The sequence below is a fragment of the Blennius ocellaris genome, assembly GCF_963422515.1.
Source record: "Blennius ocellaris genome assembly, chromosome: 24".
Taxonomy (NCBI): domain Eukaryota; kingdom Metazoa; phylum Chordata; class Actinopteri; order Blenniiformes; family Blenniidae; genus Blennius; species Blennius ocellaris.
Window position 1 is genome coordinate 9556065 of NC_137673.1, and position 17292 is coordinate 9573356.

Consider the following 17292-nt stretch of genomic DNA (forward strand, 5'->3'; position numbering starts at 1 on the left):
GCACGGCTGTATTTTTTTCAAGTGTTTAGTTGAAGGTCGGAGGCCAGAGACGTGTTTCCTGCCAAACCCAGAGAGCGGAGCAGCTCTCGGCTGTCTTCACTCCGAACGCCATGTTTTCTTTCATTATCACTCCGTGACACGCACTGGGCATCCATTTTCTTTTTTTTCCGAAATAAATTTATGGTGTTTTTGGAATCAGACCCGTCCAACGTAAACGCTGGCGCTGGCTCGTCCCCAGATGTGGCGACGCGGCCTCTGGACGCCACCGCCGCAGAATGGCGCTGAGGGGATCGCCAGTCGAGCGTGACGGCGCTGCAGAAGAGCTGGCGTTCCCAACCGAGCCGCGGAGCTTCGCCCAGACGAGGTTCCCCCTCACCGCCACGGAAACAAGTCGGAGACGCTTCTTCGCTGTCGCTTTTACATGAGCTTTTAACTCTGGAAACTCAGAATCCAGCCTAAACAGCTGGAAGTGAACCCAAACACCTGTGACTGAAGGAACTGTGTGGAAACTCTGTGTGTCGGTAATATGTTCATGGTGCAGTATGTTTCTTTTCTGGTAAAGTATGTTGTATATTTTGCTTCTGAACTTCTAGTATATTGTGTATTTATCTTCTTCTAGTATATTGGCTTTTTCTGCTTCTTTTTCTGGTATACTGTAGATTTTGCTTCTTTAAGTTCTATTATACTTTAAATGTAACTTCTTTTAGTGATTGTATACTTAGCTTCTTTAAGTTCTACTATGTGGCACAATTTGCTTGTTTTTTGGGTATATTGTATATTGAGCTTTGTATATTGTACGTTTAGCTTCTTTTAGTATATTTTACTTCTTTCAGTTGTATATTTTGCTTATCTGTCTAGTATACTTTATGTTTTGCTTTATTTAGCATATTGTGCTTCCTAAGTTCTAGTATATTGTATATTTCGTATATTTTACTTCTTGAAGTTGTATATTTTGCTTATTTTTGGGGTATATTGTACATTTAGCTTCCTAAGTTGTAGTGTAATGTATATTTAGCTTATTTTAGTATATTGTATATTTAACTTCTTGAAGTTGTATATTTCGCTTATTTTTTGGGTATACTTTATATTCTGCTTTATTTAGTATATTGTGCTTCCTAAGTTCTAGTACATGGTAGACTTTGCTTATTTTTCTGGTAAATTGTATATTTTCTGTATATACTTCTGTCATTCTAGTGTATTGTATATTTAGCTTCTTTTACCTCGCTGTTGCTATAACAACGTACATTTCCCCATTTTGTGGGATTAACAAAGTAAAGTAAAGTAAAGTGAAACCAGCAGGAAAACCAGCATGAAGTCAGTCCAAAAACCAATTGGAAATTGGTTTAAACAAGCCAAGAAAAATTCCCCAAAAAAGGAATTTAAATACAGAATAAAAATAAAATCGTATTCAAATATTGGTGAAATCCAAAAATCAGTGTGAAGCCAGACTAAATATCTTCCAAAAACTAATAGCAGACAGTTCAATTGAATGCAATAATCAATTAAAACGTATACATTTTCACTAAAGCGTCTTCACTTTTCCACGATGAGTTGTGGTTTGCGGTTCTTTCTGAGGTCAGAGTCTCATTCTGAGTCCAATGAGGTGGAAAACACTTTTTTGTCAGGTCGTCATGCTTCTTGCTGTTCACTCATTCATGAGGACTCGGCCTCCGGCGTCGTGTTCATCACTTCGGGAAATAACGTTCAACACGTTGCGATACATCCGTCGCCTCAATCCTCCCACAACGTGCCAAATCTCCAGACGAGCCGATATGACTGCTAAGATTCCGCCGTTATCTCCGGGCAAATGAGCCAGAAATTCAAATAGGAGACACCGGATCGGTCTGTCAGAGTCTGGGGGGGGGAGGGGGGGGAGGTGTGGTGGGAATCTCTCGCCTTCCCTGGCAGCGCCCGCCAGGTTTTATTTGTCCTAAAAATAACGCGTCGGCCCGGGTAAAAATATCCGGCCGGCGGCTTGGAGCGCGGCGTCGGGAAGCACATGGGGAGCCGCCGCCAAACAGCTGGAGGCGGCGTTCTGAGCGCGCGTAGAACTGCACCGTCACGTCTCTCTGATTGATAAAAGCTGTGAAACACACTGTGGCAGTAAAAGCGAGGGAATCGTGCGTCGTGTGTTCATCCAGGCGAGCCGCGGTTACGCAAGCCTTTGTTTTTGGCCCGTTCGGGCCCTCAGTCCGCCGACATGTCTGAACCTGGCCTGGGAGGTGGCGCCGGCTCCTCTTTCATCTGCGGGGGAGCTCCGGTAATGTAAACAAAGGCGAGGAGCCCGGAGATCCAGGCGAGGCGAGCGGAAAGCCAAAACTGAGGGGTCACCCGAACCCTAAAAACGAGACGACGGTCCAAACGGAGGTGGGACAAACCAACGGCGTTCTCAAAATTCCTCAAAAATCTTCACATTTTCAGAGGTTAAAGGTTAAAGGTCATATCATCCAACTTTTCAACAATTTCACCTTCTATTCAAAGTTTATTTACCCCCCGCCAAAAAATCCATCTTTTCCTTGATTTTCCTCCATGAGAATATTGGATCATAGGAGCTGCATTCAGAATCTGCTGTGTCTGTGTGAGCTGGACTGGCTCCGCCCAGCCATGTATGGGAAGAGGAGGAAGTGCTTCCGCTCGTGGTGCCATGTGGGGAGAAGTCAAAGGGGGAGGAGCCTACCTTGATTGTGATTGGCTGAACCCCCGATGACACTATATAGGGTTTGATTTCTGATTGGCTGGTTGGAGCAACACACTTTTTAAAACCTGGAACAAGCCGGGGAGAGAGAGAGAGAAGACATACTGTTTTCACTTCTTCAGCGTCGTTCCAGGTATGGGGACGATTAGTACTGTCAAATTTGAGAGATAACCAAAATTAAATGTTTTTACTCTATTGATGGAGTCATTTTTGACACTCTTTTGTGTAAAATCTTGATTTGCTTTGAGTTTTTATTTTATTCTCTGCGCCGAAGAAACCTTGAACGAGTCAAACTCACGTGACCATCTGATACCGTGACGATCGACATGCTGATCTGAAGAGTCACGGCGAGTCGTACCGTGACGAGCCGACACCTGCAGATTATCTAATATAAACCAGCTCACACAAACAAGTGATTCATTGATATCCGCCGCACTGTGTGTGTGTGTGTGTGTGTGCGCGCGTGTGATGTCCTGATTGAACTTCACCTGAAACTCACCCGGCTGGTACGGCAGGCAGAGTCGTCCAAAAAATATTTGCACAGTTGCACTTTGTTTGGACTAAATAAGCTTGTAACACGATGTCACGTTTAGTTAAGTGAACAAAGAGAACCAAAACAAACGTCGTCTTTATTTACGGGCGAATTGCTCAGCGCTTGTAGAAGCTCGGTGGACGAGACGGGACAAGGCGACGCGAGAAGAGGTGGTGCGAGAATCGGGTCTCGACGACCCCCAAGACAAGGCGAGATAAAGGAGGGTCAATTGGTCACAACTCAAGACGATACGCACATAAGACAAGAAACGTCAAAAACGATCTGAAACCAGGCGAGACGAGAAGAGGCCGTACAAGATGACCCGAATCGGCACGAAACGAGAAGAGACGATTCTGACCCTGTCCTCGGGACGCTGTTTCATGTAACCATCGTTTTTGTCCTGTCGTCTCCACGCCGCCGCCGTTTGGAGTCGTTTTTCACGGCGTCGCGGCGACGCTGATGTTTCCCGTGTGGACGGGAAACTTTTTAAGACAGAGATCATTTTGGTTCGTGAGGACGGGGACTTCCATGATGCAAGACCGAATCGACGACTACCAACCGAGACGAGACCAAAAGAGCCTCGAGAAACGACGGACCGACGAGACGAGACGGGATGAAACGAAACCAAGGAGAGTAAGAGGAGTTGAACCAGCAAACTTTGGGGCGGAGCGGCCGAGGAAGGAGTTCACGGTGTTGTGAAACCACTGTCCTCACACTTTGACGCTCTGGGGGACAGTGGAGGTTTCCTCTCCTTCACTGCCGGGGAGTTTTCTTCTTCTGACGCTCAAACATGATAAAACACAACCCAGAAGGAAAGAAAGAACAAAAGACACACTGAAGGAATGAATGAAAGGAGAAAGAGGGGAAAAGGAAGGAGGGAAGGAAAGATGGAAGGATAGAAAGAATTAAATAAACACTGAAGGAATGAATGAAAGAAGAAAGAGTAAAAAAGGAAGGAAGGAAGGAAAGATGGAAGGATAGAAAGAAGCAAAGAGGAAAGGAAGGAAGGAAGAATAGAAAGAATGAAGGAAGGAAGGAAAGATGGAAAGATAGAAAGAATGAAGGAACGAAGGAAGAATAGAAAGAATGAAGTAAGGAAGGAAAGCTGGAAGATAGAAAGAATGAAGGAACGAAGGAAAGACAGAAGGATAGAAAGAAGCGAAGAGGAAAGGAAGGAAGGAAGGAAGAATAGAAAGAATGCAGGAAGGAAGGAAAGATGGAAGGATAGAAAGAATGAAGGAAGGAAGGAAAGATGGAAGGATAGAAAGAATGAAAGAAACATTGAAGGAATGAATGAAAGAAGAAAAAAGGAAGAAAAGGAAAGAAAGGAAGGAAAGACGGAAGGATAGAAAGAATGAAGGAACGAAGGAAGGAAGGAAGAATAGAAAGAATGAAGTAAGGAAGGAAAGCTGGAAGATAGAAAGAATGAAGGAACGAAGGAAGAATAGAAAGAATGAAAGAAACACTGAAGGAATGAATGAAAGAAGAAAGAAGAAAAAAGGAAGAAAAGGAAAGAAAGGAAGGAAAGACGGAAGGATAGAAAGAAGGAAAGAATGAATGAAGGAAGGAAAGATGGAGAGAGAGAGAGAGACAGAGAGGATGACAAAGGCTTTTTTATATTTTCACTACCTTCCCTCGCGGCACACAGCCCTATCAATTCCACAACTTTGATTTCAGAGATTAGAAATATTCCCAGAAGCGAGTGGAGGGAGGGAGGGAGGGAGGGAGGGAGGGAGGGAGGGAGGGGGGAGGGGGGGAGGGGGGGTGGTGAAATCGCTCTGAAAGTGTCTGTGAATAAGAGCGGGACACAAAAGCCCGAGATCACACGGATATTTAATCTCTGCAGGGTCGGCGCAGGTAAAAAAAAAAAAAAACCAAAACAAAACACCATTTTATGGTAAAAATACATGCAAAAGATTCACGAGTCTGAAAATAAACCCTCGACAGACGTGGGATTCCTCAAACCCAATAACGGACATAAACCAGACAGACTTTGAGAAAATCCGTGAGTCTATCCGTCACTTTTTATCTTTCTAATACGTCTCTTTTCTACATTTTAGGAGTCTTGTTTTCTGGCTGATCTCAGGTCAGGCCAGACCAGCTCCTCTTTTTATTGCTTTTCATTGTCCTTTTGTGTTTCACTGCTTTCTCACAGGTCCTTGCGGTTGTACATCCGTGATCCTCAAGACGAGCGGAGTGGACTTGAACGGGTAATCGAAGAAAAAAAGCCGCAGAGATCACGTTACAGCTCCTCAATGGCCGCCGCATACCTGCCTTGTGTAAACTCTCATTCACAAGGAGCGGGGGAGGGGCGGGGCAGGGCGCGGTGGTTTTCCACCGCCGAACCCCAGATATCTCACGGGGGGGATTTGTGACTCGGCGTTCATCCGCATTTAAAAATTTCGATTTTTTTTTGGTGGAATCTCCGCAGACTGTGTCTGGATTCAGAGGTTGAGCAGACATCCTTTCTCTCTGGTATGACTCCACTCCCCCCCCCCCCCCCCCCCCCCCCGACTTCCTCTGACAAACTACTTCCTGTAAAACGGCGGTGGAGAGATGAGTCAACGCGTTTCAGCACATGGAGCCGCACACGCCGTAAAAAAACCGGAACACTCTGGTCTTGGTTTGACATCAATCGGAATAAAACCGACTGGTTTTTTGGGTTTTTTTTTTTAACCCTTTCGTGACCAACACTTTGACCCTTTCGCTCTCAACAGGCACCGACACCATCCTTGGATAAAGGAAAATCACCCATAACAAAAAATGTCCTGCAATTCGGGTCAATGGTTTTTGAGAAACATTGCTAAAATACAAAATGTGGTCAAAACATAACCTTGAACCGACACGGTAAACGACACAGCGAGGTCACACATCCCCCCGACAATAAATACAATCAAACAGCCACAGAAGCGCACAAGAAGTCCCAAAAAAGAAAATAACAACCAAACAAACAAACAAAAAAGAAGAAACTTCCAATAAAGTGTCAAATACTAAAAAAAAAAAAAAAAAACACGAGTCAGGTGAACATGACAAAGTAAAGATCACTAAATCTGCCCCCAAAAAGCCTGAATCACCACTTTAAAACATCAAAGAGTTTTTTTTTCTTCCCCTCAAAGGACTGGATGAAAGAGGTGCGTTTGTTTGATGCTGGGGGGGGGACAACAACAGCATGGCACGAAACGACGGAGGAGGAGGTGGGGGGGTTATGATGTCACTGACAGGAGAGTGGTATTGTGGGGGATTAAACACGTGTGATCGATTAGTGCTGTCTGGCTGCACCTTTGTTGGGATTATTTACCTATAAATTTGGCTTTTTTTTTACCGAATAAATCTATTATTTTGAAAAATATCTGAGTTTGATCATCTTGAATGGTGAAGCAGCTGAAGCGGGGGGTGGGGGTGGGGGGGTGGAGCCGCGGTTCCCCTCATGCCTGAGCAGGTCCCAACACGAACTCCACTCTTTTCTTCACGTTCCTCCTCTTCCTCTTCGTCAAACAACGGGCCGAGCTCCTCTGTGTCTCCTCGCTTGCTGAGAAGTTCATCTCTTCCCAGTTCGTATCGTTTCGTGCATCTTTTTGATGTTTTTTTTCCGACAATGACTTTCGACAAAGCATTTTATACATCTTTCGGGACCTTTTTCCATCTCCTGCAGTCATATTTCACTCTTTTTTTGATCATTTTGTTTTGGTTTGTGGTCATTTTTTATGGATTTATTATTCCAACCAGTGAACTTGATGTTTAATTGACACTGACATTGTGTTTTCATGGTTATTTAGCACCAAATATTGGGTATTGTGGGCACATCTATTCTCTTTGATGTAATTAAAGTCACTATATGTGGTTAATTGTGTCTCAAACGATCATTTTATGCCTCTTTGTGATCATTTCTTTTGCGTTTTCAAGCTTGTTTTTGATGTTTTGGTGTATTTTTGTGGCGTTTTATTAGGCAATTAACTCATTTTTGCATTTTTCGGGATGTTTTTCCCTCTCCTGGAGTCATATTTTGCTCCTTTTTGATCATTTTGTTTTGGTTTGTGGTCATTTTCATCGATTTGTGATCATATCCAGTGAATTTGTTTCACATTGCATTTTTAAGTCTTCATCAACATCTGGGGTTTTTTTTTAATGGTAATTTTTGTTTTTTAGCATTTAGCACCAAATCTGTATGTATTATGGACATATTTAGTCTTATTTATGTCTCTTGGGGTCAAACTGTATAATTTTCTGCCTTTTTGTGATTATTCAGAGTCTCTTCAGGGTTTTCTGTGTTTCCATCCAGTCTAATTTAATGTAATTGTGGTTTGCTTGTGCCATTTGAGACACACTGTGTTTCTTCCCTGTGTGGACAATAAACTCCAAAATGTGCTTGTTTTCAACAACGTTTTGCGAGAATCAACCCTCCACCTGCGTTCACAGTCACTGGCCGGCGTCCAAAACCCTGCATTTCATCCTTCATTTTACGGTAATTGTCCCGTCTGTGCCGGCGTTTCCCAGCAGGGACGTGACTGTGTAGAAGCCCCTTGTATTGTGTTCCTGGACTTCTATTAAAGACCACAAAAGCCCGAATCCCTGTGATTTCAGGCAGGATCAGTGTCCACGCCTGTAGAATACGTTTAGAGTTTACGAACTTTTACGGAGATTTTAATCAACTTTGGGACGATTTAGTACGCAAGGAAGCGTATTGCATGCATGAATTATCTCAAAATATGAGGAAAAAAACAATTATAAAAACATGAGATACTTTTTGTTGCATTAATGAGATTCATTATCTGACTGTTTTTCTTAAATAATGAGATCATTATCTCATAATTGCGTTTACGCTGCAGCAGCAGACGATGATGCAGTTAGCATGCCAGGCCACAAGTGGGCGCTGTCGCGTGTTTCTGTTACGAAACAGTGGCCGGCGGTAGAATGAAGCTGTCGCTCGTTTTCGTTGCCGTGGAAACGGGGCTTCAGTCTGCAGGAAACACACGAGTCTGTTGCAGGGGAAACATCTGGGAAATGCATGGAGGAGCTGGAGGAGGGCGTGTGTGTGTGTGTGTGTGTGTGTGTGTGTGTGTGTGCGTGTGTGTGTGTGTGTGTGTGTGTGTGTGTGTGTGTGTGTGTGTGTGTGTGTGCTATTATAAGAACACAAGTTGCGTCTCCTCCTCCTCCGGAGCCCCGGGGGCCTCGCCTCCGATTCAATCGCTTTACAAACCTTTTGTTTTATTTGCATAAACATTCCAGTCAGTTTGCTTTATTGCTTTTTGTCCAATTTCAAGACATATGTGATAATGACTTAAATTCCAGTCATTGTGCATAATGTTTCCCCACAAATTGAATACATATTCCAAGGATTTTCCACATTTCAGAACATTTCACAACCATTTCTTGTCGTCTTTTATCATTTTCTGCATCAATTCATGAGTAAATATCCTTTTTTCCTCACATTTTCTTGTCGTTTCCTCTATTTTTGAAAGCTTTTTTGCATGCTTATACATTTTTAATTTTTGAATGCTTTTTATTTTAGTAATTTGGTTATTTTAAACTGGTATTTTTACAGATTTTCTTGTTGTCATGGACCCCTTTACATGTTTCATTTGTGACATTATGGCTCTTTAGGATCATTTTGTGTCTTACTAAGCTCATATTAGTGTATTTAATCGTCTCGGAGGTCCTTTTGCTATCGGCTGTTGTTCCTTTTTGCTTCTTTAGGGACTTTCTGTGGTCACTTCCTGTCTTCTTTGTCGTCCATTTGAGCCAATTTGTGGTCATTATTATCTATTAGTGGTCATTTAAAGCTCTATTTTCTCCACATTGTGGGTGTTTCGGTGAATCCTGCATCCAAGCAAGTAGATTTTGCATCTACTCGCATTTCTTTTTACATCTTTGTGCTTATTTTGTGGTCACTTCCTGTTTCTCTGGGGTCCTTTTGAATCGGGATGTGGCCTCTTCTTTGTCCACGTTATGACACATGTGACCGTTTTAGACACGTCTGGGGTGTTTCCTCGCATTTTGAGGTGAACTTGTGGTTGTCGGCGCTGGTTTCCAGTCCGTCTGGGTGAAAGCCGACGACGGAGCGAACAAAAGAGAGTCGCGTTGAGACTTAAAAACACGGCCGTGTCTGAACACGAGGGTCGCCGGAAACAATGGCGCCGTTGTGAGCGCCGGCGCTGGGACGGAACCCCGGGGCAGTTTCCCAGCAGCACCCAGGTCCACGGTGCCGGACGGCCTGGCCTTCCCATGAGCCTTTTCCACCGCCGGGGTCGCCTTTGTTCACGCTGGGAAATTCGCCAGCAGACAAGTCTGAGGGCGTTTGGGAAACGGCGCGGAGCTCCAGGGCGTCAAGACAAAGAGCGTCTTCTTTCTGGCCGCGGCGGCCGGAACGACGCGAGATATCAATCTAACTAAATCATGTTTCCACGCTGTTTTAGTGTGGAGGGGTTGGGGGGGGTGTAAGAAAACCAACAAGAAAAGAAGGAAAAGTAAGAAAATATTTAAATAATAACACATAGCAAAACTAAAAATGTAATAGATACATAATATGGGGAAAAATATATATATAAAAAATATAAATAAAAAAATTATAATAATAAATAAATAAAAATAATAAATAAAATAATAATACAAATAATAAATAATAAATAAATAAAACACAATAATAATAAATAAATAAATAATAATTATTATAATTTAAAATAATAATAATAAATAAAACATAATAATAAATACAAAATTAAAATTAAAATAAGTTGAAACGTGATTGAAAAATTCAAACGGAAAATCCATCAGCAAAAAAACCCAAAACATTTTAAATTAAAGATTTTTTTTTTTTTTAAACAATTAAAATGGGGATAGCGGCCACACAGGAGCAGGAAACCCACACACACACACACACACACACACACACACACACACACGGGGAAAACATGCAAACTGCCCCAGTATGACCAAGGCCTCCTCGCTGTGAGGCGAATGAGCTCGTCGCCGCGCCACCGTGCGGCCCTCGGCGAAGCGTACGATGCAGATTTAGTCCAATAAAAGTTGAAACTGGGCTAAAGTACTCGGCTCTAAACACGACTTGTGTGTGTGTGGATCCAATTAGAGCTACTTTAACAAATGACTTCCTGCTGGTATCGGTGAGTTCAGGCTCAGCGGGAGGTTTACAGCCGCCGTTTGGCTGCACGCCGCCGCCGCTAATTGTGAAGGAGCTGGGTCTAGAAAAAAGCAAACCGTAGAAGCGGCGTTCTCACCGTTGAAGAAGCTCTTGACCTTCAGGTATCCCACGCTGAGGCGCAGGACGGACAGCTTGTCCAGCCGGGCGCGGACCTCCTCGGTGAACGGCAGCAGGCTGGTGAGCTTGTCCAGCTCGCCGTTGAGGCGGTCGCGGTGGCGCTTGGACGGGTTGGACTTGGCGCCATCGGGAGGCGGGGGTTTGGGTCTGCGGGCGAGACGGAGCGGCGGTCAGGTGAGATGACGCAGCGACGACACGCCAGAGTGACGCTGGAGACACAAGGGTCAAAAGGTTCCTCGCCGCCGCCTTGTTTTATGGGAATCCAGGCAGAATTCATACCGATAATATTGGTGGACATGATAAAAATAAGATGAATTAGGCTGAATAAACACATTTCTATGAAAGAAATTAAATTTTTCCCACGAGAACGGACGTAAGGAAACAAATGATCCCATAAAAGTGCTAAAAAAAATAAGTAAAACACAGGATGACAACAACAAAAAATGACAACAAACAACTCTTTTGAAACATTGTGAAGAAATATTGAGCAAAAATAGAAATTTGATGAAAACTGCTGGGTTCAAAGACTGTATTAAAGTGCACACACACACACACACACACACACACACACACACACACACACACACACACACACACAAGTGGAAAGTGAAGAACTCGGACTGCCTCGCCTCTCCAGAGGACGCCCGCCTGCGTCCTCCGTTGCTACGGGAACCAGGCGAGAAACATGGCGTCACCTGTTCCAGGGCTTGTTTACCTGTGCCGCAGCCCCGCGTCCGTCAGCACGGCGTTAAAAAAAAAAAAACCTTCTCAAAGGTCACGCTTGTCTACACGCTACACACAAAAATTTACACACACTTCCTCTACATCAGGGGAACAAACTTTTTTGTATTTTTTTTTAACAGCAGTTCTACTAGTTCTGGCTTTATGTGAATTCCAGATTTAAAATATTCTCTCGCGACACATTTGAGGCCTCATTCCACTAGTTTTCTCCCTTAAAGCTTCAGTTTGGCTTTATATTTAGATCTTATTGATGAAATAAGGTGTGTTTTCACTTTAAAGCAGCTTCAGAGCTGGATTTTGGGATGTCTATGGGACACTATGAGCCCGAGGAGGGTGAATGAAGCACAAACCGCCAGCTACTTCCTGCAAAAGGTCAAGAAGAGTAAAAGTTGGGCGTGCACCGTGTCGTCCGGATTAAGGCAGCGTCTTTAAACCAACAAATAAACCTGTCCTTTTGTTTGATAATCTGGGTTTTCCTGGAAAGCCGCTGCAGAGACTTCAGGTCGCAGAGTCTGTTTATAGAAGAGGGCGAAAGAGTCAACAAAGGAGGGTGCTGCGGCGGCGGGAACGTGAGCCGGCTGCGGCGCCTTGCTCGTGGACACTGCGGCAGAGTGTGTGGCAGTGGAGGCGCAGCTGCAGGTCGCTCACACGCCGCGCAGCTGCAGTGGAATCAGCTTCAGATGTTCCTGCTTGAAGCGTCCGCCGGGAATTCCAGGTCAGGTGAGGCCGCCCGTGTGTGTGTGTGTGTGTGTGTGTGTGTGTGTGTGCATGCTCCCTCCGCACCGTGGCATTCGACCCACTAACCTCCTGACTTTCGCTGCAGAAACGAGAAGTGCTCGCAGCGACGCTCCACCAGAAGCTTGTGAAAGTGGAATAACCCGGCTGCTTTTTGTTTTTTCCCCCAAAAGGAAAACGCCGAATCGTGTGGCCGATCATAATGACAGATAAACATCAGATTAACCCGAACATAATAAACGTTCATTACACGATGACGCTGAAAGAATCAAAACACACATTTTGCAGGTCAAGTACACAAAAGCTTTTTAAAAATGATATTAAAAGTAAGAAATAAACAAAAACAATTGTGCAAAAATAGACTGAAATGTATTATATCGAATATTTAGATGTTAAATTATATATACATCAATTATTATATCGTTTCATTTATATTAGATTAAATAAATGGTTATATTAATGTATAATCATCAATATATGAATATTATGTTAATAAAAAATTTTTATCACGTAATTACATCATACACAAAAAATTTAAGTCTGCACTAAGTACAACAGGATTTATCTGATCTAAATTATGCATAAAAATGTATAATTGTGACGCTACTTATATTATAATTAGATATTTTACTATGTAATTCTATTATATGACTATTAAAAGACAAGAGTTTAACAGAAAGTAAAGTCCGGAGGGGATTTAATTTAATTTATCTGATTGATATTAAACCACGTATGAATATATCCTTAATTGTTACACAACTATTATATAATATGTACATTGTGTTAATTATACAAATTGTGACTATACGTCAATTTTCATGCTTGAAGAAAACGTATGAAACAGGCAACGCAAATATGAACCCCCACCCCCCAATAAGACATCTGCTTCCAATATTCCCCCCAGAAGGGATCTGAAATCGAGGCGCGATGGCTATCGCCGCATTCCTGACGGCACAGCTCCCCGCCAGAACAATGAGCGGCCAGTGTTGTTGCTGCTCGTTTTATCGGCCCGATCTGTCCTGGAAGAGGCGTGGAGGAGGAGGAGGAGGAGGAGGAGGAGGAGGAGGAGGAGGAGGAGGAGGTAGTGTTGGACTTGTAGAAACACTCCTCTGCGTTCGCACAAAAGGCACTTTGTCTCCGGCGGGGCAACGACACCTTTACCGAACAAAAGAAACTGGATACGATTCGGGCGCCGGGTCCCTGCTGGAGTTATGATACGGGAAAAACAGTCCAAGAGGAGGAGGAGGAGGAGGAGGTGGAGGAGGAAGAGTATCGGAGGAAAGAAAACCGGACACCGCGGCCAATAGAATACCTGCAAGCCAATCCTTTGTTGCACAATCACACCCATCAGAGTGTGAGGTTTCACTGTGTTCATCAAACGGTTCATCAATAAACAAATCGCCGGGAACTGAAACAGACAGAGGTTTCAATGTTTCGGTCAAAGATCTCAAAAACTATCCACAAAAAAAAAAAAAAAAAAAAAAGCTTATGAGGTCGATCAGATGCAGCCCGACTGCCAGAGCAATCACAGCCAGGCAAGAGAAAAGGCCCTTGTTCACGTTATCCACCAACAAGTGAGAACGCTCCAGGTATCGACAACAATTCTACATTTTAGATTGATTGCGATGAAAACGTCAAATGTTGGCTGTTATTATAGCGTCCAGATACTTTAGAATCTTCGTAGACTCTTCGTAGAATCTTCTCAGAATGTACTTAGACGTACTTAGAACAGAATATACTAGAATCTTCCCAGAACATTCAGATATATTAGAATCTTCGTGGAACATTCAGATATATTAGAATCTTCGTAGAATCTTCGTAGAACATTCAGATATAGTAGAATCTTCATAGAACCTTCGTAGAATCTTCGTAGAATGATCAGATATATTAGAATGTTCGTAGAATCTTCGTAGAACATTCAGATATAGTAGAATCTTCATAGAACGATCAGATATATTAGAATCTTCATACAACGTTCAGATATATTAGAATCTTCGTAGAATCTTCAGATATATTCGAATCTTCATAGAACGTTTAGATATATTAGAATCTTCGTTGAATCTTCAGATTTCGTAGAAACTTCGTAGAACAATCAGCTATATTAGAATCTTCGTAGAACGTTCAGATATATTTGAATCTTTGTAGAACATTCCGATACCTCAGAATCTCCAGAGAATCTTTGTAGAACTTTCAGATCTGTTAGAACCTTTGTAGAACGTTTGAATACTTTAGAATCTTCATCAAGTTTTTGTAGAATCTTCCCAGAATCTTCGTAGAACGTTCATATATATCAGAATCTTCAGAGACTTTATATCGTCCGTATCTATAGTTGTATCGTCCATGTCGGTAGTTCTATCGTCCTCGTTTGTAGCATATCTTTCTCCGCACACATGCATACGTGGTTTCATTACAAAAGCAAGGAACAGCGCCCCCTCCTGGCCAGACATACTAACTACACCGTTGTCCGCGTGTTCACTGCTGCAGCGTCAACGCCACACTTCCCTCGAGTGTGGCGTTGACCCCAAGGTGTCGTCGCGTGATGCGTTGCCGTGGAAACGGGGCCTAAACGTCCTACTTTTGCAGCGTAAAACCTGGCGGGCGGAAGGCCCCGGGGCGGACCGCACGAATAAACTGCACCAGACAGAACTTTTCCTCAAAAACCCAACATGGCAGCCTTACGTAACCGCTTGCGTGACACAGAACTATGTTAATTTGAGTCGAGGGAGGGAGGGAGCGAAGAAAACAACCCCCCCCCCCTCTAAAAAAAATACACACACACACAGAGAAATAGAGAAGGAAAGACAGGAAAAAAAGTATGTTGTGGCAGTCGGAGGAGGAGGAGGAGGAGAAAAAAAAACAGAGCGAGTCTCAGATTACGCCGCCCTCCCTCCCTCGTGGAAACATTGCGTGAGAGTGCTCTCGCTCCACGTTCTGATTGTGATTAATGCAGGTAGTACCACACACACACACACACACACACACAGTGACGCCGCGGCGCTGGCCGGGTTCTGCCGCCGCGCAGCCGAAGCTGCAAAGTCACAAAAAGTGGTGAGAGCAACAAGTGAGAACGGAGGGATGTCCAGACATTTCAAGGAGAGAACACGGCAGACTGAAAACTCCTGAAAACTGCAGTCGGAGGCGTTTAAAACGACCCAATTAAAGCTGACGTCACAGTGAAGTCACTCGAAATGCACCATGCTCGAAGTTTAGTGCCGTTTCAAGGGTTTAACATGAAAGAATCCGACATGGCAACATAATAAACGACTTCTGAAAGTACTTATTAACACTTTAACCTCCTTAAATGCATTTAAAATTCAGGTCGAGAGGTTAAAGCGATGTAGTAAAATCACATCATCATTATTCAATAGTAAAACGTGACTTATTGCCCCTTTAATGTATAATACATTAAACTTGACTGAAACATCTATTTGCGAGGGTTTGAAATGGCTTCAGAAGCCATAGCACTTAAATCCAATTAACATGGACCGCAGTGGTTTGAAAGACCCATCTAAAAGCTTTCAAAGCTCTTTTTTCGACGTCAATGTAGCAGCTTGAAAAATGACTACCGGTAATTTCAACTTGGCAATGCAGTAAACTGACTCTAAAACAAAGTGTTTCGGGGGGTTTTAGAGCTTCTAGGGCCTTTTAATTGATTCAGCTATCGTGGAATACTTCTAACTGGACATGTTGGCTGCAATCAGATGCCTCCATTGTGTGGTACGGTGCTGGAACTGCTCATGGGAGCTTAAAAAGGGGTCAGAACGACCTGCGATATGAAACAAGACTCATTTCAGAACAGACTTTCAACAGAATCATTGCAGAAATCACTAGAAGGTGGTGTGATGAGTTTACTGATGTGGGGTTTCGCTCTCTTCCACACTTCCTCTGCTGCAGAGGAACACTTAACCACCCCCCCCCCCCCCCCCCCCCCCCACCCTAGACTTGGACCTCAGAGGCCATTTGCACCACCCAGCTGTCCCGGGTGGTATAATTAGATTTTAAATGATACTGAAGCAAAACGGGCAGCTTGATTTTCCAGCCTGGGTCCTTGGCACCGCCGCTGGTCCGGCGCTGCAGAACCACAAACCCCGGGGGAAAATAGGCTTTATGAGGATTCACACAATGTGGCCACTATTTGCTCCTGCTGCGCTCTTATTGTGTAGGAGCGCGTCTGCATGTGCAGGCTGGAGGACGTCAGGAGGTGTATTGCATGTTTTATTGCAATAAAACATGAGAAGGTGTTTTTACGTTCACACGTATACGGAGTTACAGTCGGTCTGCAAATTTTTCAAAAAAGAGCAATTTGTGGGACTTGCCCACCAAATCGAATTTACCTGGAGCTATAAAAAAAAAAGACATGTTCAACCTTTAAAATGAAGCTCTTTTAAGCTTCATGTATAGTTTTGACATCTGAATATAAAACGTGCCTTGTGCTGCATTTATTAACATTTTAATAACAATTTACTATCTGGAACGTTTCATTACATTTTAGATATTTTTAGACTTCTGTTTCACCATTTTTTTTTGGCATTTTAACCACTTTGGCTTATTTTTAGACATTTTTATGTATGGATTCCTATCATTTTAAATTTTTTAGAAATCCTAGTTATTTTATTTATTTGTATATTTTTTACCCCACTTGTTGCGGCGTGCAGAAATAAAATGAACACATTTTTTTTTGTAAACTTTCCTGAAAGGCTCTTGTGCAGGAGAATATTGTTAATACAATAAAATTTAAGTTGTTGACTTACATTTTCTGGACCGGCTTCTTCCGTTTCTTGGCCGCGTAAAGCGCCGTGTTGGGCAGCATGGTTCAGCGAACAAAGCGTCCCAATAAAAGCGCCTCTCTTCCGGCTTCTACTCGCACGTTTTAGCAGGTGATCCAAAACACTCACATGCTCCAAAAAAAAAAAAAAAAAACAACAAACAACCAACAACAATAAAAAAAAAAAAGTGCTTTAAAAATTCGGAGTTAAGAAATCCACTCGGTCCTCTTCCGCTGCGCAAAAAGCACAACAAAATAGTACTTTCTAATTTTGTTAAACTACAATAAAGTTCCCGGAGACGCAGTGAAAACCTCCAAAGTGCTCCTACTTCCCCGGTTCGACGCGTTCGTCGCGGCTTTAGCGCGTTGAGACTCTGCAAAAAGTCCCGAGGAGGATTTTCTTTTCCTTTTTTTTTCTTTTTTATGTAAGGTCTCCTCCGCTGCCGCGTGCGCGTGACCGCCGGTGTGATTTGACAGGGCGCCGCGCGCTCCCCCTGCGTGCGCGAGCGCATGCTCGCGTCGCTCTCACGAAAGAGCAGAAATGTTTAAGG

At 43.4% G+C, this 17292-nt stretch overlaps 1 protein-coding gene across 1 annotated transcript in view; it reads right to left on the minus strand.

Moving 5' to 3' along the window:
• ahr2 (aryl hydrocarbon receptor 2) overlaps positions 1–16786 on the minus strand; it is a gene marked incomplete at both ends in the record, with an annotated part of 41074 nt that extends 24288 nt beyond the window's left edge. Inside the window, 2 exons of the mRNA XM_080519746.1 lie at positions 10460–10647; positions 16728–16786. Coding sequence (XP_080375872.1) covers positions 10460–10647; positions 16728–16786 — 247 coding nt within the window. The remainder of the gene's footprint in view (positions 1–10459; positions 10648–16727) is intronic.
• Between the last annotated feature and the right edge of the window lie 506 nt (positions 16787–17292).